This window comes from Haliotis asinina, chromosome 3 (genome assembly GCF_037392515.1).
Source record: "Haliotis asinina isolate JCU_RB_2024 chromosome 3, JCU_Hal_asi_v2, whole genome shotgun sequence".
In the NCBI taxonomy this organism is placed as follows: Eukaryota; Metazoa; Mollusca; class Gastropoda; order Lepetellida; family Haliotidae; genus Haliotis; species Haliotis asinina.
In genome coordinates this window covers 48,029,567-48,055,103 of record NC_090282.1, presented here as the reverse complement: position 1 = coordinate 48,055,103, position 25,537 = coordinate 48,029,567, and the positions used below count along the sequence as shown (strand labels likewise).

General features: G+C 39.7%; 1 protein-coding gene across 1 annotated transcript in view; it reads left to right on the top strand.

Moving 5' to 3' along the window:
- The window catches only part of LOC137278139 (uncharacterized), a 421,511-nt gene that overhangs the window by 144,395 nt on the left and 251,579 nt on the right, over nucleotides 1-25,537 (top strand). The window contains exon 5 of the mRNA XM_067810311.1: nucleotides 17,553-17,675. Coding sequence (XP_067666412.1) covers nucleotides 17,553-17,675 — 123 coding nt within the window. The remainder of the gene's footprint in view (nucleotides 1-17,552; nucleotides 17,676-25,537) is intronic.

Sequence of the window (25,537 nt, the reverse complement as noted above, 5' to 3'; positions counted from 1 at the left end):
AGTGTCATTTCTTTATGGATACAATAGAATATCTTGGTTTCTCAATTTCTGCTAGTGGAGTTGGTCCTGGTAAGAAAGGTATTGAGGCGGTTCGGAATTGTCCAGTTCCTGGTACATGGGAGCAAGTGAGGTCGTTTCTTGGATTGGCTACATACTTTGTTAGATTTATTCCCAACTTTTCCGATCTGGTGTTGCCACTCAGTCGCATAGTAGAATCTTGTGTGTATGTTTGGCATGAAAGTGAACAGAGTGCGTTTGACAGAGTTAAGGCTGTTCTCACTGAGGCGCCAGTGTTAGCACATCCTGCATTTGTTGTTGAGACAGACGCCAGTAAATCGGGTTTAGCAGGGGTACTTTTGCAGAATGATCATCCTGTTTGCTATGCTTCAAAAAAGTTATGAAAAACTGAACGGAATTATTCCACCGTGCACAGGAAAGCTTTGGCAGTACAGAAGTTTAGAGAATATATTTATGGTAGAAAGTTTTTAATTAAAACAGACCACAGACCTTTGACATTTATTATGTCATCAAAATCTGATAAATGTGCAAGATGGTATTTAGAGCTTTCAGATTATCAGTTTGATGAGCTATATGTCGTGCACCGGTAGGCAGCAGGATGATGTGCTCTGATCAAATTTTGTGTTTCACACGTGTCTATACCATTTTGTCAATGTTCCAGAAACCGGACACAGTTGTGTCATGCACTTAGGATTCTGTTCCTACAACAATTTTGTGAAAAGGATCTTGAAAATGCACATATTTTTTACACTTTGGACTTGGATTTTCATATCTCTTAACTTCCATGGTTATACCACCGATTGTCTACCATTATCACCAATCCAAGCTCACACCTCTCGATACCTCAAATGGGATTACATAAGCTGGCTTATGACAGAAAACAGCTGATTGATATCAAATCCACAGTCAGTGAGAAACAGTGGATAAGCCCAAGTGTGTTGCATAACCTGAGAAGTCAAGGCATCAGTGTGGCTAAACCCACACAGAGGGGATGCCGAGCAGGGTGCAGGAAACAGAGACACATTGAAATAGTGTCAACAAGGTTACATAATCAATCACAGCGAGGTTCTGGCTGCAATGTTAAAAATCTGATCACTGTTCATCCCAAAGTGAATAGACAAGATTTCTTGAAGATCAGCCTTTTGAATGCACAATCTGCCAAAAACAAAACATTGGATATATTTGACTACATTTTGGATTCTCAGGTTGATCTATTGTTCATCACTGAGACATGCTTCATCTCCAATGAATCCAAATGTGCAGCAATGATACCAAATGGGTATAAACTCAAGCTTGAATTGACAGATGGGGAGGCAGCATAGCTGTCATTTATAGAGATGATTTACTGCTCACTTTTCAATCAAAGGCAAGTGATTTCTCCTCCTTTGAATATTTGGTGGTAAATATCACATGCGGAAAGAGTAAGTCTGTCTGTCTATACAGACCCCCACCATCCAAAACAAATAAACTGACAAACTCTGGTTTCTGTGAAGAATTTTCTAGGCTATGTACATCATTGGGAAAACAAACTAAGTCTCTCTTGATATTAGGAGATTTCAATGTACATTTTGACAACCAGAATGACTCTCTGACGGCCAAAGTGTGCAGGATTCTTGACAGCTGTGATTTGAAACAGCATGTGCATGAACCAACACACTGGTCAGGGCATTCTATTGATTGGGTAACACGTGGACACATGATCCACGTGTTATCAAAACCCTAGAAGTCAAAGAACCTATATTCTCAGATCATTCTATGATAACTCTCATGTTAAACCTCCAGCGACCCAATTCGAAACAACATGAATTACAAATTAGAAACATGAAGATCGTCGACCTTGGGCGTTTCAAGAAGGACCTGGTAGAGTCTCCTCTTGTTTCGAATCCTCCTAATGATATAGAAGAGCTTGTAGACCTGTTTAACGCCACGGTCAAAACTTTGCTGGACAAACATGCTCCAGTAAAATCGAAGAAGGTGGTTCTCAAGGGGGCTGCACCATGGTATAACTCTAAGATACAAAATGCCAAGAGGGCGAAGCGTATAGCTGAACATCGCTGGCGCAAGTCCAGACAGGTGATTCATTGTCAGCTGTATTGTACTGCACGGAACGTTGTCGCAAAGTGTATCAAAATAGCGAAATCAGAGCATATACATAGCGAGATTGAGGCAAACTCTCAAAGCCCGAAACATCTGTTTTCCACACTGTTTAAGCTCTTAGGGAAAACAAAAGACATGACTTTACCACAAGGCAACCTTCAAAGCACTGCCGAAGGGTTCAACACATATTTCACAGAGAAAATTGCCAAGTTACGCCATTCTGCGGGAGCGGTGTGTGAGAATACTGTCTGTGATGTTGATATTAGGAAGATTATTATGTCCTCCAAGATAACTTCTTGTCCCTTGGATCCTGTACAAACCAAGTTCGTCGTGAAAATTCTTGACACTCTTTTACCCACAAGTCTGGAAACCGGCATCTTTCCATCCACCTTCAAAACCGCTGTGATAAAGCCACTTATAAAGAAGCCTTCATTAGATTCTGAACAGATTCTTTTTTGTCTAAAGTGCTAGAGAAAGTTGTGAAACACCAGTTAATTCATCACCTGAACAAATTTCAGTTAATGGATAAGCACCAATCTGCATACACAGCATCACACAGTACAGAAACAGCTTTGAATTGCGTATTGGACAAAGTCATTACTGCTGTTGACTACAACAACATTGCCTTGCTTGTTATGCTGGACCTTTCGTCTGCTTTTGATACAATTGACCATGACAGGTTGATGAATCGTCTACATACTGAGTTTGGTATCTCTGGAACTGTTCTAAACTGGTGACTATCCTACCTGTCTGACAGGTCTCAGTATGTGCAAATTGGTGGTCTCCAGTCATCTCCCTCAGTGCTAAAACGTGGGGTACCCCAGGGCTCCGTGTTGGGGCCAGTCCTCTTCATGATGTATACCAAATCCTTGGGTCACCTTATTGCACAGCACCAGGTCATTAGCCATTTCTATGCTGATGATTCAAAACTGGTTGACAAAAATGGGTTTGTCTGAGGATAATCAAGCCTCCACCATACACAACATGGAGTTGTGCCTCAATGACGTCAAGTCATGGATGACATCAAATATGCTGAAAATGAATGACATTAAAACAGAGGCTATACTGTTCGGTCTACCTGCCAGGTTGAAAAAGTGTTCAACTTGCTTTGATCATCTTCAGATTGGGACATTTCCATCCCTTTCTCCACTGCTGTGAGAAATCTGGGAGTCTACTTGGACAAGTCTCTCCATGGAAATTCACATTAATCAGCTGTGCAAAACTATTCATTATCATCTCTGTAATATATCCAGCATTCGCCACCAACTCACCCAAGACACCGTGGCTCTGCTTGTTCGCTTCCTCATACTATCAAGATTGGACTGTTTCAACAGTCTGCTCACACGTACCTCCAAAACCCAGATAAAGCACCTGCAATCTCTCCAAAATAAAGCTGCTCGTCTTGTTACCCGCTCTAAGCCCTCCTGTAACATACATTTTATTTTGGATTCATTGTACTGGTTACGGATCCATGAAAGACTCGATTTCAAGATACTTACTTTCGCTTACCAGTGTGTTAACTCCATGGTGCCCTCTTACCTGTGTGATCTTCTCACACCGTACACTCCTGCTCGTGTCTTCAGATCCAGTAACAAACACCTGCTGGATCCTCCACCATTCAACCTCTAGACATTTGGTGCTTGCTCTTTTGCTTCTGTAGCAACTGCGCTGTGGAACTCACTTCCACTTAAACTACGTGCAGCTCCATCTCTTCAAGCTTTCAAGCGTAACCTCAAAACACACCTTTTCAGTCGATACAAACCATAACTTTCTCGTAGCTTGTATTTATGACCCTTTTTCTCATGTGACTTTTGATATGTTATTTTTCAACTATTTGTGTTCACTTTGAGCAGAGACCATATGGTCTCTGCTTTGAGCATGCCCCTAAGTGGCATGGAGCATTGCGCAGTATAAGTACCCTCATTATTATTATTATAGAATATATACCTCCCAAGTGAAATTCTGTAAAGATTTCCAGTGGACGATTCGCAGGAATTTCCTATCTGTGCCTTATCAACAGACAAACAGTATGCTGTTATCAAGCACGCTCATGATCTTGCTCATTTTGGTGTGATACGTACATGGAATTTAGCAAGGATGACTGATAAGTCCATTACACAGAGACAAGTTCAAGAATACGTCAGTCAGTGTTCAGCGTGCATTGAGGGTCCTCTTGCTGTGCTGCGGAGTCCCATTGGTGAAACTCGGACAGATTCAATACCTTGGCAAATTATCCACCGTGATTTTGTGGGACCACTTCCTACATCATTGAAAAGTTTTGGGTTTGTGTTGACATGTTTGGATGATCTGACACGTATGGTGTTTGCATTTCCCGTACGATCAGCTACCTCTGCGTCAGCCATGTATGTGCTTGAAAAACTATTTTCCATCTTTGGACCACCACATACACTACACACTGATAATGGTTCAACTTTCATGTCCATTGAATTTAGGGATTTCATGGATCATTGGGGTGTTGTGCTCAGTTTTACCCCAGTAGCTCATCCGCAAGCAAATCCAGTGGAAAGAGCACATAGAACTTTGAAGTCATCCATGGTGAAAGCGGCAACCAGTGAAAAGAATTGGGACAAAGTGTTACCCGAAATGGTGTTGGCTCACAATTCGTGTCCAAACAGAACAACTGGAGTATCACCTTATTTCGCCATGATTGGTAGATCAAGTAACGTGTGTCATCTCTACAGTAGTGTTTCCTCTGGAGGGGAGGAAGTAGCAGACATGTGTTGTCTGTGGGAACTGTGTTTAAAGAAACATGTTCAAGCCAAACAGGAACATCAAGAGGATATGTGTGATAGACAATGGAGAAGCTTTGAAATAGGTCATAAAGTTCTAACTGGTCCTAAATCTTCAGACAGGTTTTGTTGTGAGTAAAATCTTTGGTGATTTGGTGATTTTCTGTGTGTAAATTCTAAAACAGCTGATATGCGACGTAAAAATATTTGGGTTAGTCAAGATCTTGTAATCTTAAACCCTACTGGAGGGGAGGAATGTGAGATGTAAACATGAGACCTTTAATTAGTGCGATACCCATTCATCACACGTGACACTGTGAGCCAATCAGAGGAGATTACTGTAAGCGGGGCGTCCGTGCTATATGTGTGCATCGGTCTTGTCTTGTCTTCTGTCTTGTCCAGTCATCGTGAATAAATGTCTTGTGTACCGGATGGCGCCTTGATTGTTATCTCTTACACCATATACACCAAAAATGAGTCAAAAATAAATGCTTATTTCTTAAAACATTATGAATTTTCTTTACAGTATGTCATTGTCATAGATATTTTTGTAAAATTAAACCTTACACAATGATATGAGAGAGAGAATTTGTATATGTATTGTATAAGAGTCTCGTCTCTTACATTTAAAAAAATACATTCATATAAAGACAATAGTTTTTATGGATGACAACTTCTTTTATTGTGAAGAGTCATGACATTAGAGCTGATGACACCTGATTAACCCCTGGCAAGTTTTGAGGATGACAGGAAACTGCCTAGTTGTACAAACAAGTCCTGATTGTTTAACTGGGTCATAATGATATATGTTGAAAGAAAGCAGGTGTGAATGTCATGCATTGCAATGTTTCATGTAATTTTATTGCAAGTTTCTCTTGCAGACTTTTGGTAGCTTATACATTTATATTTTATCAACATATGCATGTATTGAGTCTTTGAAGGGCATTTAGAAGTGATGCACATAAAGACAAGAGTTTTTTTATGGATGACAACTTCTTTTGTAGAGTTACAACGTTTTGAAGTATGTTCTGACTTCTTCATCAGGTGAATGAATCAATGGAGTACAGCCAGCTATATATGTACAACAACAGTATGACAAAGGAAGCCAGTAGTTAATTGGTAGCTGGACAGGAATGGAAGCCAGGGGGGGGTGTCAACCCAGGCATGATAGGTAAGATAAACAATAGGAAGATAAACGCTAGGAATTCAGATGGGGCGGGGTATAATGGACAAATGGAAGCCAGGGAGTGACGCAAAATCACACAGAACGACAACAGTAATTATCTTCATTTCTGGCTTCTCCTCTTACTTACAGTGAAAACGATAAAAACATATAAAAATACACAAATAGTCAGATTCGTTCTGTTTACTTACATCTCATTTTTATGTGCAAACGATCCTTGAATCAAAGGAAGAGTTCTTGCAAAATCCTTCATCCAAAGCCTTCATTATTGCAAGGAATCAGTCATTGATAGTGCTGTCATATACGTCAATATTGTTGTACATATTAGGCATTTTCCTTGAGGTGAAGGTCAGCTGAACAAGAGTAAACACAATGGCCCTATGATTCCGATTGCACTTTCAGCATTATGATGTATATTTTGCGCATCGATCAGATATTTCTTCATGAAACTAATTTCAGTATCGACATTTAGCCTTGTTCAATATCATATCGTAAGTGAATATGAGGAATGTGTATTTATACTTTGAATGTTTTTGATTGTTTGAATAACATTTACATAGGAAATTGACACATTTAGAGTAGTGTATACTCGCTCCTCTTCTTCATAGGTGTAGCAGGGCGTGGAGTCATCCCACAGATGACATCTTTACCTTGTCAGCTTGCTGACGGGGGTTAACCTCGTTGGTCATGTGGACAAGGCGTCCGACTTCGGGTCAGAAGGTCCGTCGTTCGAATCCCAGCACGGGACTCGGAAATTTTGTGGCCACTACATAGGCAATAAGGAAATCCGCCATTTTTGTTTCTCTACGATTGATTTTAGCGATCCTAAGTCAGTCATGAGCAACTTAGACTTTGGATCTTAGCTTAACTCATTGAGGCAGAGAGACCCATATGTGCGGCAAATTAATTAGCTTCTCACAGCGAAGGGGTAATAAAAAACACGTCTTATTCAGCGAGAGCTGTGCATGGTCGTCAGCAGAAAGCACCTGTCATTCAGCGAGAGACTCGCATATGCGTTTTACATTTTAAATTCGTACTGTACCTAATATTTCAATCAATTTAGTAGTAATGATCAAAGATTAGCTTTTCTTACGAGAGAGGTTACTTTCTGTGTAAATCAGAAGAACTATTAATGTGTTTTGATAACAATTGCTTGCAATGTCGGAGCTTATACAGGTAAATGAACACATGTCTGTGAGAAAGGGGATTATGGGATGCTGTTATTATGATAAGGGTCTCAGGTCCAAATGAGGGTACCAGTCAAATCCCTTATCTAACTGGCGTGCTGGTCTGCTTGGGGGAATTAACTCAACAAAGAGTCCAAAGTCACAAGAAGCTGTTTACAATTTTATTAACAAGAAATAGAGTAACAAGGGTGGCCACAGAGAGTCGGTACAACCCTCTGGGCTGAGGGCTAGAGTTGGTCTGAGTTGGAAGTCTAAACCCTTCTGAGCCACAAATGGAATTGGAGACTATTTAACTAAACTTGAAACAATAAAAAGGTTGTGGCTCGTTAAAAGATACAAAATGGGTGTGCCCTATAATAGCCAATGAAATACTGAATGTACAGAGTGGGGTGTGACCTAATGGAATAACCAGACAGAGGGGAGTGCTCTTAATCCTATTAATCCTATCTTAAGTGGCATTAATCCTGCTGGCACATTTACTGTATGCTTGGGCTAGTTCTATCCAAGCCTGTTTTGATGTGTCAATTATAATAGCTTGGATTATAATAGATGTCCTTCACTGGGCCATAGCTTAATGACCTTAATTAAAAATGTTGTCACACTGTTGTACTAATGATATGTTTTCTTCAAGGAAGCTCATTAAACTGTCTAGAATGAACTGTTTGTCTAACCGTAGCATTTTGAATATCTCAGGCTAGGATTTATGTACTAACATCTTTAAACAATGCACTTGTAATTTTAAACCCTTGTGGAGTTGTAGATCTATGAAATTAGTTCTTGCTTTAAGCTGGTGTCTTCCTCTAAGCTACTACTGATCATGATGAAATTAATATGCTATATGTATATTTTCTTAATAACTGAATTCTAATGTATAATGCTTGTAGTGATAATAAATGAATTTTTGTATAAATTATTATTCCATGATACTGTTACAGGAGGTAGGTGTTTGTTACTCGTCATTGGGAGTGAATACTAAGATAATATGTTTGCACACTGATTGAATTAACGGTGACAAGGTTACAAAACCTTCTTCTAAATTAAGTCATTCATTCATTCGTTGTAATAGTTTCATATAATGAATCGTAGACATAAATAGCAATACTGTATTACACCCATGTTCATGTAGATTTGAAATAAACCAAGTTTCTAATTTAGACCTAACTCATTTGAGAGTATTGATTTTTAAAGTTGACAATAATACATAGTCAAATATGATGTGATAACTTTGCATCTACTCATAATATACATATATAGTACACATAAACCATACAAAGGTAATTGGAGCATTTTCTTCATGCTGTTTCGTGTTGATTTGAAATGTGATGTTTCAATGCAATTTACATAAGCATTGTGAAAGAAATGTTTGTATCTGATCTCTGTTATTATCTGATCCAGCGTAATGATGTATCAGGTCCATCGTCAATAAAAGGAGGATAATATATCAGTTACGGAATTGATGCGTATAATCATTCAATCAGACAACACTAAATGAGATATATGGACACCAGTGTTTCAACCTCGAAATAACAGCCTCTGGCTGAATGCATGTCCAGGTAAAGTTTTGTCCCGTGACAAGCGTAAAACAAACTAATGCGCTATTATATCATTGGACAATCTGTTTTGCCAACACCCATTGTCAATTTTCTTAACCTCATTTGCTTTCAAAACAAATAAAAGTATGCCCATCTTCATAAATATATGGGGCGATTCAACTACAAGTGTATACATCACAATAAATCAGTATCGTGTAACTTTTTTAAATTTTATAATACATGTACTTGAATTATAATATTTATTCATAACAATGTGCAGATTATATTGAAATGTTCAGCAAGCCATTATGTTTGATGTACAAGTAGTGTGTGCAAAATGTATATGCAAATAAATACTATCTCTACTCAATGGTTGGATTGGGTTATCCAGGGTAAAAATAATCGGATTGTAGCACTTTGAGCGCTTCAAAGAAAAATAAACGTGTCAAAGTGCTTGTTAGTCATACCTGTACATTTCAGGCATCCTTACGATTATGTATGTTCACAATACACAATCCTTTTCATGATAGCTAGAGTTGATAAAGCCGAAATCTAGCATATCGATTAGTCAGTGATCTAACCAGTAGTCAATCAGTATTGAAGCTGTCTATGGACCGAACATGCTCTTCAGAAATTTAGCCCACGCCCCATCACGTCATTTTCTCTGTGACAGGTATCTCATGATACGATTGGTCATAGATAACAAATCAGGGACTATATTGAACAGTTGATACATTGAACAGATACAAAACATCCTATTCGGGAACTTTGATGACGCCCATCCCATGACCCTTTGTCTTACGTATGTGCAAGGAATAGCATTATACAATATGTATGCATGTATGTTTGTGCGATAACGTATATTTTCTGCGTATTTTCTAGATGAAACAAAGTGACAAACTGTGAATCAGTTATATGTAAGTCATAGACTAGCTTATGAGTACTTTCCTGAAAATATTCAGTACACACTAGCAATGTATCAGCGAAAACTCTTCTTTCATAGATTATTAGGCATGTGCGTAAATTTGTCTTTACTGCCATTGACATAGATGTTTTGAACAATTTAATCTCACACAATGATATGAGAGGGACATCATTTGGTTTAAGTATGTCTTACATACAAAGAATCCAACCATGTGTCAAAAAAAGCACACTTACATAATCCCTTACTTTATGTGCTATTGAAAGTTTCTTGACACCTCTCTGTAATTATCACGTGTAGCATCTAGTTCCATTGAACCATCGTCAGTAAAAGCAGGATAGTATACTACCGACAGAAAATAAGGGAACCAAGAAATTGAATGTAGATGACTTTGACTGTGACAGGGTCCGTTATCGTGGCGTATCTCCCAAACGCAACATCCAATGACAATGGAATTTCGCATAATGCATGCCCAGCACGTGCTACATGTGCATACAGAAGTTAACTCCTGTAAACGTACTGGAGAAGTCGCAATCACTCATGCAATAGAGATTGACACTTACTGACAGAAATGCATCCAAGGCAGTATCTCAGTGAAGCAACAAAATGGAGAATTGTGGGGATGATAGAGGTGGGGACATCATTATGTGAAGTTGCCCGGCAGATGGGTAAATCAAAAAGTGTAATTTCACGCCTGTGGGATAAGTACCGTCAAACGGGTGGGGTTGCAACGAGACCTGGGCGTGGTTGACCAAAATCAACAACACCACGACAGGATCGTCTCATTATGTTAATTGCTCTACGCGATAGGTTTAAATCGGCCCCTGCCATCAATAGAGAATTCCGCACACTCACTGGAAGACGCATTTCAACCTCAACCGTTAAAAACCGACTCTATCAAGCTCGTCTGAAAGCAAGACGGCCTTTTAAGGGTGTCACCCTTTCAGCTCACCATAAGCGCCAAAGATTGGCAAGGGTTAGACAGCATCAGGGATGGGCTATGCGCCACTGGCATTACACCATGTTCTCTGATGAGTCAAGGTTTTGCCTACGATTCACAGATGGCAGAAAAGGTTGTTGGCGTCGGAGCGGGGAGCGATATGCCAGAGCAGCAATTCTTGACCATGATTGGAGGTGATAGTGTCATGGTGTGGGGTGGGATTACACAAGACAGATGATAAGATTTGTTCATCATTAACGGAGCCATGACTGGTCAGCGATACGTTGACCAAATATTGTTGTGGCTCCATTGGCTAGAGTTATCAGCCGAAATTTTGCATTCCAAGATGATAATGCCAGAACACATCGGGCCCGAATTGTCTCCGCTTATCTCCGACAAGAAGGTATCCAGACATTGGACTGGCCCTCCAAGTCCCCAGACCTGTCCCCAACTGAACATCTCTGGGACGTTCTTGGTCGAAGGGTGTACGCCAGGGACCCAGGACCCGCCAACCTGGCCCAGCTTGGTGCAGCTCTCCAAGAGGAATGGAGGGCAATACCACGGGCATCCATCCGGAAATTGATTAACAGCATGCCATCAAGGTGCCGTGAATGTGTTGCCCAACATGGTGGACACACCAGATATTGAACTTGACGCCTAAAATTGATTTAGTGGATATTTAAAGCAGTTTCAAATTCGCTATTATTTCATTAGTTCCCTTATTTCTTGTCGGCAGTATATATTACACATGGTATTGATACACTTGCGAATCATCATTTAGACTACTGTTATGATACAGGTCTTGGTCCAGGTGAGGGTACCAGTGAGCTCCCTTATCTAGCTGGCGTGCTGGTTTGTTTGGGGGAATTAACTCAGCAAAGAGTCCGAAGTCACAAGAAGCTAATTACAATTTTATTTACAAGAGACAGAATGACAAGGGTGGCCACAGAGAGTTGGTACAACCCTCTGGGCTGAGGGCTAGAGCTGACCTGTGTTTGGAGTCTAAACCCTACTGATGGACAAATGGAGTTGGAGACTATTTAACTACAATTTAAACAATACAAAGATTCTGACTGATACAAAAATGGGTGTAACCTACAATAGCCAATGAAATACAGAATAAACACAAATGGGGTGTGTCCTACCAGAACAACTTCAGTGACCAGACAGAGGGATTACTTAATCTTTTAATCCTATTCTAAGTGACATTAATCTCATTGGCACATTTACTGGATGCTTGATTGCTTACTCTGGGCTAGGTCTTTGACCCTTAATTGGTGTTTGCATAGTGTTATTTTACCGTAGGTAATGGCGTGTTTACCTCATCAAAGCAGTTTATTAACCTGTCTAGACATAACCCTTGTCTCAGTGAATGGTATGTCTTACAGTGGAGTTCTGATTACCTCAGGCTAGGATTTTAACTCTGTGAATCTTTTTCAATGGAATGTCTGTGAGATTTTTTTCACTACTTTTGACAGGAGTCTTTGTCTGTGCTATTACTGATACATGATGAAACTAATATTCTATATTTATATTTTCCTAATATTTGAATACTAATGTATTGCTTGTACTGGTTACAACTAATATTGGATTTTGGTATGAATTATCATTTCATGATTCTACAGTAATAAGATTATTTAGTGCTATTTTTGGACTTGACACAACAGTCTCCGGTAGAATTTATACGTAGCCACGCCCCTACTCCCTTTTTGAACGGACTGTCCCAAGACAAGCGTAAAATAAACATATGTGTTGTTATTTCGATGGACAACCCACTTGATGGTGCTATGTACACTTCATTCTCTGTACTGTATATGCACACATGGGCGCAATCTCATGAACCTTGATAGCGATACAATATCAGACAATACACAAACTGTTACATGATAGTTAGAATATACAACCAAAACATAACATATCCACTGGTCAACAATACAATACAAAATCAATGTATCCAATCAGAGTGACCAAAAGTGCCCTTCAGAAATTTAGGCCACACCCCATCACCCATTCCTTTCTGTGTGACACTTAACTCACGACTGGCCGCACGGAACAAATGACCAGTCAGTGTAATGAACACAGTTACTAGTGGTAAGTGAATGCATGTCGGCAAGAAAGGGGATTAGGAGATTTTTTACAGAAGGAAGTTATTAATTCTCTTGGAGTGGACACTAAAATACTTTCTATACACACTGACTGGATTAGATATAATGTTTTAGTGGGTCGAGGTCGTGAGAAGACTGAAGTAAACTTGTTCCTGTTCAGATGTATAAAATACTTGATCTGTTTACATTACATTATGGGAATGCGGTGGGTGAATGTGTAAAAGACAAAGCGCTTTTTAGTGAGAACCAGTGTGAAAACAGGACAAGAAGTTCAGTTAGTTTTTATTTAGTCAGCTTAAAATCTTAACGACAGCAGCAGTGACTTTGAGCTAAATTTAGAGCTGAGCGACAGTGACGTTTTATTCAGTGATACGTCTGAAGAATCCAGCAGCAGTGACACAGAAGAGCATCAAGACACACAGGACACATGGAAGACAGGGGATCATCTCACTTCAGTGCCGAAGACTGCTTTCACCGGACCCACACCAGGCTCAACAGCAGACATCAACCCCAGCATGCGAGATCGACTTCTTGAAGCTGTTCTTCACCGATGACATCATTGACATTGTCGTCAGCCAAACAAATCTCTATGCCCAGCAACAGCAAGCAAGAGATGAAAACTAGGTTCCTGCTACCAAGGAAGAATTCTGAGCATGGCTGGGCATTTGAGTGTTCATGTCTGTGAAGCCATGTGGACATTCAGGGGTAGACTTGCCTTTAGACAATACCTGCCAGCCAAGCCCACCAAGTACGGAATCAAGATGTGGATGAGGGCAGACCCAGAGTACAGTTACGTCAGTGATTTTCAAGTGTACACCGGCAAGGAGAACCGTACGGCAGAAGTTGGACTTGGTTCCAGAGTAGTTATGGACATGATCTCCGGCATGGAGAACAGGCATCACATAGTGAACTGTGACAATTATTTTATGAGTCCCCAGCTATGTCGGAGTCTACTTGATGTTGGCACATATGCAAGAGGCACTGTCAGGAGCAACAGGAAGGACTTTCTGAGTTCCATACTGCACTCAAAGTGTGTCACACAGAAGGGGGATTTGGTGGCAGTCGCATGGAAGGACAAAAAGGTATGTAAAATTGAATTCATTTTTAGATAAAAACCAAAAGGCATAATATTAGCTTGCAGATTTCGTACATATAGCAATCTCTTAATAAAAGATCTTGTCCGTAATTATCTTATCCGGTGTAATGACCAAGTGTATCAATAAACTTAGTCTCTATTGATCCATCAACAATGAAAACACGATAGTGAATCAGTTACGGTATTGAAATACATGCCTGTCATCATTCAATCAGACTGTGGTAATGAGATTATTGAGCACCTCTTTTGGCCTTGAAACAACTGCCTCCGGTAGAATGCACATGTAGCCACGCCCCTGTTAAAAGGTTTGTCCCGCTGCAAGTATAAAATAAACATATACGCTTTTACATCATTGGACAGCCTACTTGATGGCGCCAGGCCCTTGTCTGTAATGTTTATGCATATCTGCACATCTGTAATCCTATGAACCTTGTTTGCATTCAGTATAAATACAGACACGCCCATCTTCATATTTATTTTGAGCATTTAACAGCTTTCTCAAGCTCAGTATTTCTGGATGACTCATTTTGTACATTCCATTTCAGGTTGTGAACCAGCTTTCGACAGCTGACAATGCTGTTGACATTTGTTCAACTGTCTCAAGAAAAAAGAAAGATGGCACTGCGGTCCAAATCCCCTGTCCTACTTTCGTGAAACATTACAACGACCACATGAACGGCGTCGACCGTGCAGACCAGATCCTGACAGAGCTGAGCACCTACCGTACCAGTAAGAGGTGGTGGCACTTTCTCTTCTGGTTTGCTTTTGACATCACCGTCACCAACACCTTCGTCCTCATGAGAGACTCTCAATCCCACCGCCAGATGACAAAATCACAGAGAACCAAGCTAAGAACCATGCTGCAGTTCCACATCGCCTTGTCTAAACAGCTGATCGGCCAGTTCCAGGGCATTGGAAAGAGGAGGAGAACATCTAACAAGGATGAAGCAGGGATGTAACACTGGCCGTCAACGTCTGAGAAGAGGGGACGATGCCGTCGTGTTCCAAGACTGGCAAACGTCAAGACATCAGATGTTCAAGCTGTGATGTGTTTTTGTGCATTGACTGTTTTGAGGCCTACCATAAAGACTTGTTCCAATTACGATAATGCTTTATGCACTATACCATTCTCGTCAGTTGTTGGGCACAATGTGTGAAGCCCGCGCAATACTGCTGGAATATAGCTAAAATCAGCATAAAACTAAATTCACTCATTCTCTTCAATTGTTGCATTTCAGTCGTTATCGTTTTACATTTCCAAAATACTAAGAAATGTGTGTTCACCATCTGAGAACTAATATACTCATAGTGTCAATCTACTCCCATATGTCTTATGTGTTTCTTTCATACATCATTACAGTAACTGATGTTATGTTTACAATACACAAATTGTTGCATGATAGTTGATAGAGCTGAAACACAACATAGTCATTGGTCAACGATAAAGCCAATAATCAATCTCTACCCTATCATTTTGAGTGTCCAAACGCGCTCTTGAGAAATTTAGGCCACACCCCATCACCTTGCCCTTCCTATGTGACAGGTTCTCATGATATGATTGGTCAAAGTATCAGCCAATATAATGAGTAACTGCGATATAATGTGTTACATTCAGAACATTTTATCCCATCACATGATGGGAAGCTTTGCTTAGCATCGAGTAATGATAAATGTATCATGCAGTATGTATGTGTATGAATGGTGATGTATGTTTGCAGTGTGAAGTTAAGATGAACAAAGTGACAAACTATAAATCTGGTCCATGTTACTTACACACCTATTGATACTTTCCTTGAAATACATGTAGTCAGTAAGCACAAGCAGTGTATTGGCAAAAAATGTAGACTATTATAATGCAAGGCCCCCCTCTTTTTAAACTCTATTATTAATAATATATTATAATTCAGTCAATACGATGAGAGAGACAGGAGGAATTTGTATATTTGTTCATCTCATACATACAAAGACCGCGTAGGTGTTGATAAAAATACAGCAAACACTGGCAAAGGGGTATAAGAGACACATGTAATAAATAACATGAAATGCTGTAATATATGTATTCACATCAGCCTCTTTCCATTTACATCTTTACAACACAATTAAATAATCAGTACTTGTTTGTGAGACTAGACAGTTTCCTGTCATATCCAAGACCTGCCAGGGAAATCAGGCATGATTAGCACTAATTAGCCTCGTCGCAGCAATCAGGCAGTCAGTGAGGGGTCCCAGATGTTGGGCAGTGGAGCGGCTCCAGGAGTTAAAATATTTAGTATACACTAGCAATGTATCAACGAAAAGACTTCTTTCATATAAGATTATTAGGCATGTGCGTAAATTCTTCTTTACTGCCACTGACAAAGATGTTTTGAACAATTTAACCTCACACAGTGATATGAGAGGGACAATTTGTTTAAGTATGTATTACATACAAAGAATACAAACGTGTTAAGAAAATACACATGCACAAGCCACAAAAGTCTACAAGAGAAAGTATCTAGCCTCATATAAGAATGTCAAGTTTTGATTGGTCCAGGTGACTCTGATAAAATACCATGTATATCCATCATGATCCATGAGCGGCAGTATAAAAGTCGTGTACTCCCGCTAAGAAAGTCACATCACCCCGCTACGCCTTGATAATGACGCGAAGTGAGAAAAGCGTTCATCGACAAGCCTTTAGTAACGTGCGGTGCATTGAGGTCCAACAGTGGCATCTCACGTATATAAACACAAGTTGATTCAATGCGTGTTGTTTCGTTTTGATTTAGTGAAAACATTCAGCTAGATAAATGCGTTATCACATCATGTCTGGGGAAATACAGGGTTTTATCAGGACTGATAAAACCCCAAATTTCCCGAGACACAATGTGATAACTTATAGTGTTATAAAATTACGTAAAGCGTTACATATATTGCATGTATTCACCCCTGCTTTCAACATATACCTTTACAACGCAATTAAACAATTAAACAATCAGGACTTGCTCGTATGATGAGACAGTTTCCTGTAATCTCCGAAACCTGCCAGGGATATCAGGCGTGAATAGCTAATTAATCTCGCCACAGTCAGCCAGGCAATCCGCACAGTGTTCCAGGTGTTGAGCAGTGAAGTGGCTCTCGGGCTTAATGAGTTAAGATTGGCTTTGGTAAGATTGGTTAGTGGAACGGTATGCCGATCGTAAAGTCATGCTAAGATTGGGATTTTAGGGGTTTACGACTGACGGAGGGCTAAGATTGATAAGTGGAACAGGATCCTGGAAATCAAATGAATACTTCCTGACACAAGATACGATTAGGTTACTTGCAGTTTGAGACAGAGTTTATGGCATTGATAGTGTTGTATTATAACATAAAGGGCTTCCAATTTTGTTATAAATGGTCCTTGAAATATGGTACTTGAGTTTTACCTCACAGAAAGTGAAATAATTTAAAGTGGAAGTCACATGGGAAGTGCAGTAACCATGTGAATGGAAATGCCTTAAGTTCAGTATGCATGTTTAAGATAAGGTAGTTTTGTATGTTGTGAAGTTTTAGTAGGCAGTTGTTTAAGAAATACAAGGTTATGTATCATACTGGAACTACGTGGTAGCTTGTTATGATTTTTGAGATGTGGAAGGGTTGAGACTGTGTTTTTGGGGAGTTACAAAAACTTTTCAGATCTGTTTACAGTTTGTGATCGTACATAAATTTGAGTTCACAAAATATCCAAATTTTTTTTCCAGTGAAAAACAAGGAGGTACTGGCATCTTGCGATGTATTCACTCCTTTGAGCAGACTGCTTCTCTCCAGTGACCCAGAGGTCCTGTGTAATGCATGTGGATGTATTGCTGCTCTGGCAACAGCAGGTACGTTCCTGAAGGCAGAAGATATATTTTGATGTCTTTATTAACTTATTATTATGGAATTGCTGTTTCCTTCGAATTCTTCTATGATTAGATTGATGGCCCACCTTTAGAATACAGCACCACAAACATTAAAAATACCTTTTACTTAATTTTAGTTGATTTAGTTTCAAAGCGTTTTCTCGAAACAATGCCCAATGACACTGACATAGCAAAAAGGTAATCTACCTCAGCGAGTGCGTAGAAGCTCTGCTCACTGTTTCAGTTCTGCTTAGTGTTACGGTTGATAAACTGCCATGACAAAAGGTATAAGAAATCCCCACTAAATCAGCAAATTATAACACTGACAAGACTAAAATATTCAATAATATATTGAGTAAACAATCAGCAAGGTACAATGAATCACAATTCAGATTTCTTGTACAATGCAGTTGAGGCACAAATCTAAGGTGATGGGTCACAAATAATCAAATATTAACTCACCAGAGTCTTGGCATTTACAGAGAGACCTGGGCCCACTTGCACAAAACGATCTTAGAGCTACAATTATTGTAAATCCTTAAGATCACGATCTTAGGCTTCGGCTACAATCGCCATCCACTTGCACAAAGCGACTGCAGGCTAAGATCATTGTAAGTTACAATCAAAACTTACAATTGGTCGGAACCAATTGTAAGGAGCTAAGATCATTGTAGTCAGTAGCAAAATGGCGTTCAAGTTGTTGTCAGTTTCACGCAAATAATTAGCTTTGCGTTTGGGGATTGCTTTTATATTGCATAAAACTGTATGATTCGCCTCGACACTTCAACAACACGGAGAATGCAACATCGATTTAATGTTTGAAATATCGTTATTTGCGGTAGTGAACAATATCGTTATCGAGTCGATATCATTGAGTACAATTCTCACCCGATTCAGTGTTGGAAAAAGTATGAACACCATACCTTTTTGATAAACAAGGAAAGGATAGTAACGAAAGGTGTCTGCATGCGATTAGCAGTGGCCATGACCTTTTCAATGACTCAAGGGCAGCTAATTTTAGTTTTTACGCAAGATGGGAGTGGTTTCCCTTTGCAGATTATGCCGTTGCCGTAAAATCTGCCATGCCTAAATACAATGCATGATCTGTTGTGACAGAACAGATCTCCACGTGTTTCTTTTCGGTTAATGATTTTGTCTTAGTTTATCATTGAAATAATCTACAATTGGATAACGTGCAGAATTATGTTTTTTCTAGTTGTAAAAATTGAATCTGACGAGACAAGAGTTGTAAACTATGCACTTTAAATAAGTATTCTTCAAACGGGAAAAATACACTTGCTGGGGTATGTGAAATTTGCATAAAACGTTTTTTTTAACAAAACGAAAAAATAATTATCAACAAAATATCATAAAGTAATTAATATACTGTGGATGAGCATTCAACAACACATACAACACACACGAAATAAGTTACGTTTTCATATTTCCCTGCTATGAATTTTCCACATCACTCCCAAAGTCATGTCACACTTTCATATCTTTACAAATCTAATGCTTGTGGGATATATTTGGGATTTTACTCCAAATAACACCTACAAGATGCCAAACTATGTTCAACTGACAGCCACTGACAAATCATGGTACATTTAGGCGTTATGTCATAAGGAAATTTTATTTATGTGCTATCTTTTATTTCATGATTATTAGGTCAATAACTCGAGACCCAATTTGTTAACGTATTTGTTTGTATTTCAATACTTGCATAAAACATGATATTTCTGTGGTTGCAGTATCATGTCTAGTTCATAAAAAATTAGAATTTAGAAAAATTAGAGATTAACCCCTGAGGTACGAGTGATTATACATGTTACGTTCCATGTTATCGCTTCCTTCTTCAACGTTATCATTTCCTTCAAAGATTTGTGGGTTGGGGTTTTGGGGGGTTTTGTTTTGTTTTCATGAAAAATCTGCAAGGTGCGATTAAGGAAGGGGTGTCATTTGCGTGCAGTAACCAGTTCCACGTTTTATTTGCGCTGCATGCTATGCGCACTTGAAGTCAACTGTAGACAGGAGTCGAGTTTAAGAAATTTCTACCTCCAACGTTGAAGAGTTCGATCTTAGTTAAGATGGCGATCTTAAATCAGTGCTGTCTTAAGATCGCCTTTGTGCATGTGGATTAGGGCAATTGTATGGTGATTGTAAAGTTGATTGTAGGGGCCTAAGATTGATTGTAACTAAGATTGCTCTGTGCAAGCGGGCCCTGATATGTATATATGAAGCTTGTTTACACAGTCAGTCTTGAATGTAGGTCACATGATGTTTACACACAGATGGCGATAGACAGATTGTCACTTCAGTGTACTTTCGAATGTAAGATTGTGTTTGTTCCCGTCAACACAACAACCAGCCTTCATATATACAGATTCTCGAACATTCCAGCAAAGCATGGCTGCTTCATTATTCACTCAGAAGTTTCTTAATCGGCCTTGTGTTTACCACCAGTCAAAACAGATTCTTATACAAAAGATTGCCTCAACACAACTCTGAAGCGCTATCTAAAAAGGGGTGCCGATAAAACATAGTTGCCATTGAACATGTATGATGCGAAATGTGACCCATGATAAATATCCCGTAATCAATGATTATACAAATTACAAAAAAACACACTTGTCAAGCATGATTCCTAGATGTGCCTTTTGGGGATTAGACCGAGATATGAAATTTTGCATTTTTACGGTTTCCATGGAAATGTGATTTAGGCTGTGACTATGAGGATGTCATCTTGTCTGGTGCAGATCTCCCAAACTTTAGCTGTACCAAACTGGGTACACCACAAGCAGACTGTAGTGCAAGTGGGGTTACACAGCATAGAGAATATGACCAGTCTTCACATATACGAGCAAAGCGAGCAAAGGTTGGGAACACACTTCCCTTGCTTGGGTTCAAAAAGTTTTTTTCATGTCAAAATAAAATATCGCCACCATCAAAGGTACACTCCAAATTTCCTGACTAGGTTGTGATCTCAGATTTCCAACGCCATATTTAACAATTACACACATGAAATATGTTTTATTCAACATTTTAAGTGCCAGTCATGGTACATCAGACAATTCTTCGCCTCCATTACCCCTGCCAGCTTCTGGTTCAAAGCAGTGAAGGAACAAGTTATTATTCCGTATGGAATACATAAAGAGTTACCTCCCATGCTTCATACACCCACTACGCCAGAAGTGTGTTTAAAAAGATCTCTCTGACTTTTTGTTAGTTTGCATTAAATGAAAACATGTTTGACAATATTATAAGCAAATGTGCCACATATACACTCTTTTGACTGGATACGAAGAGTACCAATTTGTACAAAGCTTGCAGTGAAATAGATCAGGTTGCAGAGTGGGCATTTGCCATAGTCTATGTAGGTTCTGTCATAATATCACCCAGTGATTTTAATAATAGCAGGTCATTCATGCATGCACCGTGAAATCAATGTCTGACACCTGATGTCAACAACCAGCTGCAGTTTGAGCCATATCAGCTCATTCCACACCACACAGTATCTTGTTGAGTACAGAATGGGACAAATGTTCCTAATCGCATTGGGGCAGCTTTCTGTAGATTAATCTTCTTAATGCTGCTGTCTAACCCATTTGAAACAAAATGGCGGTAACAGGTAGACATGTGTGAGTGAGGTCTCACAAAGTTGTGGATAACTTTACCCATGGCAAGCGATCAGTGAAAATCCATACTCTCATATGTTTCACCAGTGTCTGTCGTGATTTGCAACTTATCTGCTAGATATACTCTACAACTGAACTTGTTTTTGCCATGACAAGGGGAAAACAATGAACAAATGACTCCAAAACACCATTCTCGCGCTTGGCAAGTGAGATAAGGAAACAGAAGTCACTTGTAGAACATCAGCCGCCTAAGCCATCAAAACCGATGTTACAACCAACACTATTCTTTCAGGCCCCAACTGAACACAACTTTAGTGCGTTGTCACATACACCGGCAAGCATGCCCAAACGGACAGCCGCTATCGTAAACCCAGGCACTGACGCTGCTTATCACATAAATGAGCATTTTAAATCTGTTGTGCAACCTCTCCAAGTCAAAATCTCTTAATCGAACCCCTAAAGGCAGAGATTGTACTGCTTAGAAAAGAAGTTACTCAGAAAACGGATGATTTATAACAGTATAGCTGAAGAAATGCAATCAGAATTGCAGGCATTGCTGAGAATGAGGGAGAAAATACAGACGAAATGGTAAAAGCAGTGCTGATTAATATGCACCCGGACATCCGTATCTGAGACATCAACAGGTGTCACCAAACTTTTATTCGCTGCCAATAAGTACAGTATACATGAAATGTGACATGAAAGAAAACTTTTATTCCAGAATAAGTTTGTATATTCCTCCTCTCAAGCAGAATATTGATGATGAATTTCCAATGCTATTTTCTGATTTGGGAAAAGCAGAAAAACTTAATTCATATTTTGAATCAATATGAATGATAAAGATGTACCATTACCACATTTTCCATCAGGTACCAATATGCAGTTAGAGAAAACAGTAATTTCTGAGAAGGAAATATCTAATGTTATAAAAGGTTTACAGCTAAATTAAACCTCACCGTTGATTCCCTATCTATCTATCTAAGCCCTGTGTTTACTGTTCAACCTATCACTGCAATATATTGTGTATCCAAACAAAGGGAAAAGTGCATATGTCATGCCACTGTATAAGAAGGGTGATCAACTCTATTGTTTCTAATCATGGGTATATTTCTCTTATAAGTTGCAGAGGAAAACTGTTTGAAAGAGTGGTGTATAAACACTTGTATGACTATTTTCATGGTAACAAACTTTTATATAAGTATAAAATCAGGCTTTCAGGCATGTCATTTAACTGTAAATCAATTAATTTAACTTTACCATCATATCTGTACATCTCTCAACAGCACAGAAAAATATTGTATAATATTTTGCGGTGTATCCAGAGCTTTTGATTGTGTGTGGCACAGAGGACTCGTTCATAAATTAGAGATGTTTGACAATGGATATCAAGTTATATAAGTGATCGCAGTCTATGCATCTTCGTAAACGGAGCTATATCCAAGCCCAGGTATTTAACAGCTGGAGTCCCACAGGGATCAGTATTGGGACCCTTTTTATTTGTGGTTTATGTTGATGATATTGCTGATAAATTATGAAAAAAACGGGGTGAAATTCAACCATAAATTTTGTCGTTGAGACTGTGCGGGCTGAACGTGTGGAGCTCAAAAATCCCCTTATGTTCCGTGGAGCGTCGGAGCTTAGTGGTGTTTTCCTTTTCGGGGTCTGCCTTGAGTTGAGTGATGATGGTATATCGTAAATCACTCTTGTGATGGTTGGGGAGGTTAAAGTGGTAGGAGACTGGTTTGTCCCTTTGATGTGTAATGCCTGCAAAATGTTCAGAAAGTCGTGTTCTGAATTCCCTTTTGGTTTCAACCACATACTGTTTATTGCAGACGCGGCACGTGAGCAAATAAACTACATTGCGGCTTTTGCAATGATATTCACGGGCCCTGTATCTATGGCCTGTGTGTCTAAGTAAAAGTACTGAGACTGGATATTACTGCAGACCCTGCAGGAATGATCCTGACATGGTTGATCAAGGAAGTGAACCATTTTCTCTGTGACCTGGGGGGGTGGGCAGGGGTAGGTAATAACAGCTCTGACTAAGATGTCTTTCAGAGTTTTGTTGCGGCGGAAGGCCGTGATGGGTGGGGATGGGAAGGTTTGTTTGCAGATTTCTGAGCCGCTGAGCAAGTGCCAGCGTTCTTGAATGATTCATTTGAGCTCAAGGTTCATTGGGTTGTAGTCACAAACTAGCACTGGTTTGGTTGGTTTGACCGGTGCCTGGGTCCTAGCTAGGAGATCTTTCCTAGATTTTTAATCTGACTGCAGTTTGTTTTGCTGAATGATGATAATTAGGATAGCCTCGTTTGAAGTAATATCTGATGAGATTAAGGCTGTGTCTCTCGTATTCCGCCTGAATGGAGCAGATCCTCCGGAGGTGAACGAACTGGCTATAGGGACCTTTCATCTTAATGTGCCTGGGGTGGCATGAAGTGTACAGCAAGTAGGAGTGTGTATCTGTGGGTTTGCAGTAGAGAGAAAACTCCAGTTTTGGGAGTTTATTCTCGTTGGACACCCAAGTGTCTAGAAACGTAACTTCCTGGCGCGAAAATTCTGCCGTAAATTTGATAGAAGGGTGTGCAGAATTGAGATAGTCGATTAATTTCTCAAGTCTATGAGTGCTGTCTGTCCGTATGGGGAAGATGTTGTCAATGAATCTAATGTACAGATCCAGTTTGTCTGGATAGTCAGCTAGGAGTGTTTCTTCTAGTTCACCCATAAATGAGTGCCATTAAATGTGAAATTGTTCCAAGTGAGGACGAGTTTTAGTAGGTTAAGGAGGCTGTTTGGTTTTATTAGCCAGTCCGGTTTGTGTCATCTGATAGCTTTGGCAACAGCTCTAAGACCTACCCTGTTTGGGATACTGGTGTAGAGTGAAGTGACATCCATAGTGACTAAAAGGGTGTCGTTATGATCGACTGTGTAGGACTCTAGCCTTTGTGTAAAGTGACTGTTATCCCTCATGTAGCTAGGGTAATAGGTGATGAACTGTTTGATGTGTTCGTCGACGAAACTGCAGTGGCAGTGTTGCCACCACTGATGAAAGGGTGCCCCGGTACCTGGCCTGAGGTGAGATATTTATGTATTTTAGGTAAGAGGTAGAATCTGGCAGCAGAGCAGTCCTTAGGTAGGAGGCCCGCAAGGCATTTTTGACTAATTTTCTCTTTGAGGAAAATATTAATGAGTTCTTTCGACACCTCAAGACAGAAGGTTGGTGTAGGGTCTTCTGATAATTTGGAGTAGAAGCGTGAATCAGAGAGTTGTCTGAGTGCTTCTGAGATGTAATCAGTGGTGTTTTGAATGACTACTGCTGAGCCCTTGTCAGCTTTTTTAATAACTATGTCATTGTTATGTTTAAGCTGGTGGAGTGCAGATAGTTCTAGTTTAGTGACATTGCACCTTTTGAATTTAGTGTTTTCTAGTTTTCACTAGTTAGTGCCTTAAAAAAGGATTCAAGGCTAGGGTCATTGCTATAGGGTGGGCTCCATGTGCTTTTGGGACCAAACTTGATGTCAAGTGGTAATCATTGAGTGGTCGGAAGATCATGAAAATAATGTGCAATTTTCATGCGTTGGAAAAGTGCCTTAAGACCCGTATACGACTGGCTTTTGTCATAGCTAGCGGGGGTGGGACTGAATGTAAGGCCCTTGTTAAGGATACTAATTTGCTGCTCACTGAGTTGGTAATCAGATAGACTGACTACAAAATTCGGATAAGTTTCCGAATTTTTATTCGCATTATTGTTAAGGTTAATGCAGGCAACATCACGGGCGAGGTCCGCAGAATTGTTAAGGTCCAGGTTCCTCTGTAGGATGGCGAGGTCCTGTCTGACATCAGGGCTTGACTTGGGTCTCTGTCAATTGCGTCGTCCTTTGTTGATTGTTCGGCAGCGGGATGGTTGCTAGGGCGGGGGCTGATGACGCTTTTTTTGGCTCTGATGCTAGCAATCAGCCCTACCTCACCCACACTGGCCTCTGCTGTTTTTCTTGCTGATAAATTAGATTGTGTAACAAGGCTTTTTGCCGACGATAACTTGCTTGCAAAATCATCCAAAAGTATTAAAGAAATTGAAACTTCTCTCAATACCAATTTAGACATATTATATAGCTTGATCAAAAGCTGGTTTGTCTCATATGATCCTGAAAAAAACTGAAGCAGTGTTGTTTTCCATGATTGATGAAACTGGACAATTAAAGTTATTTTTTG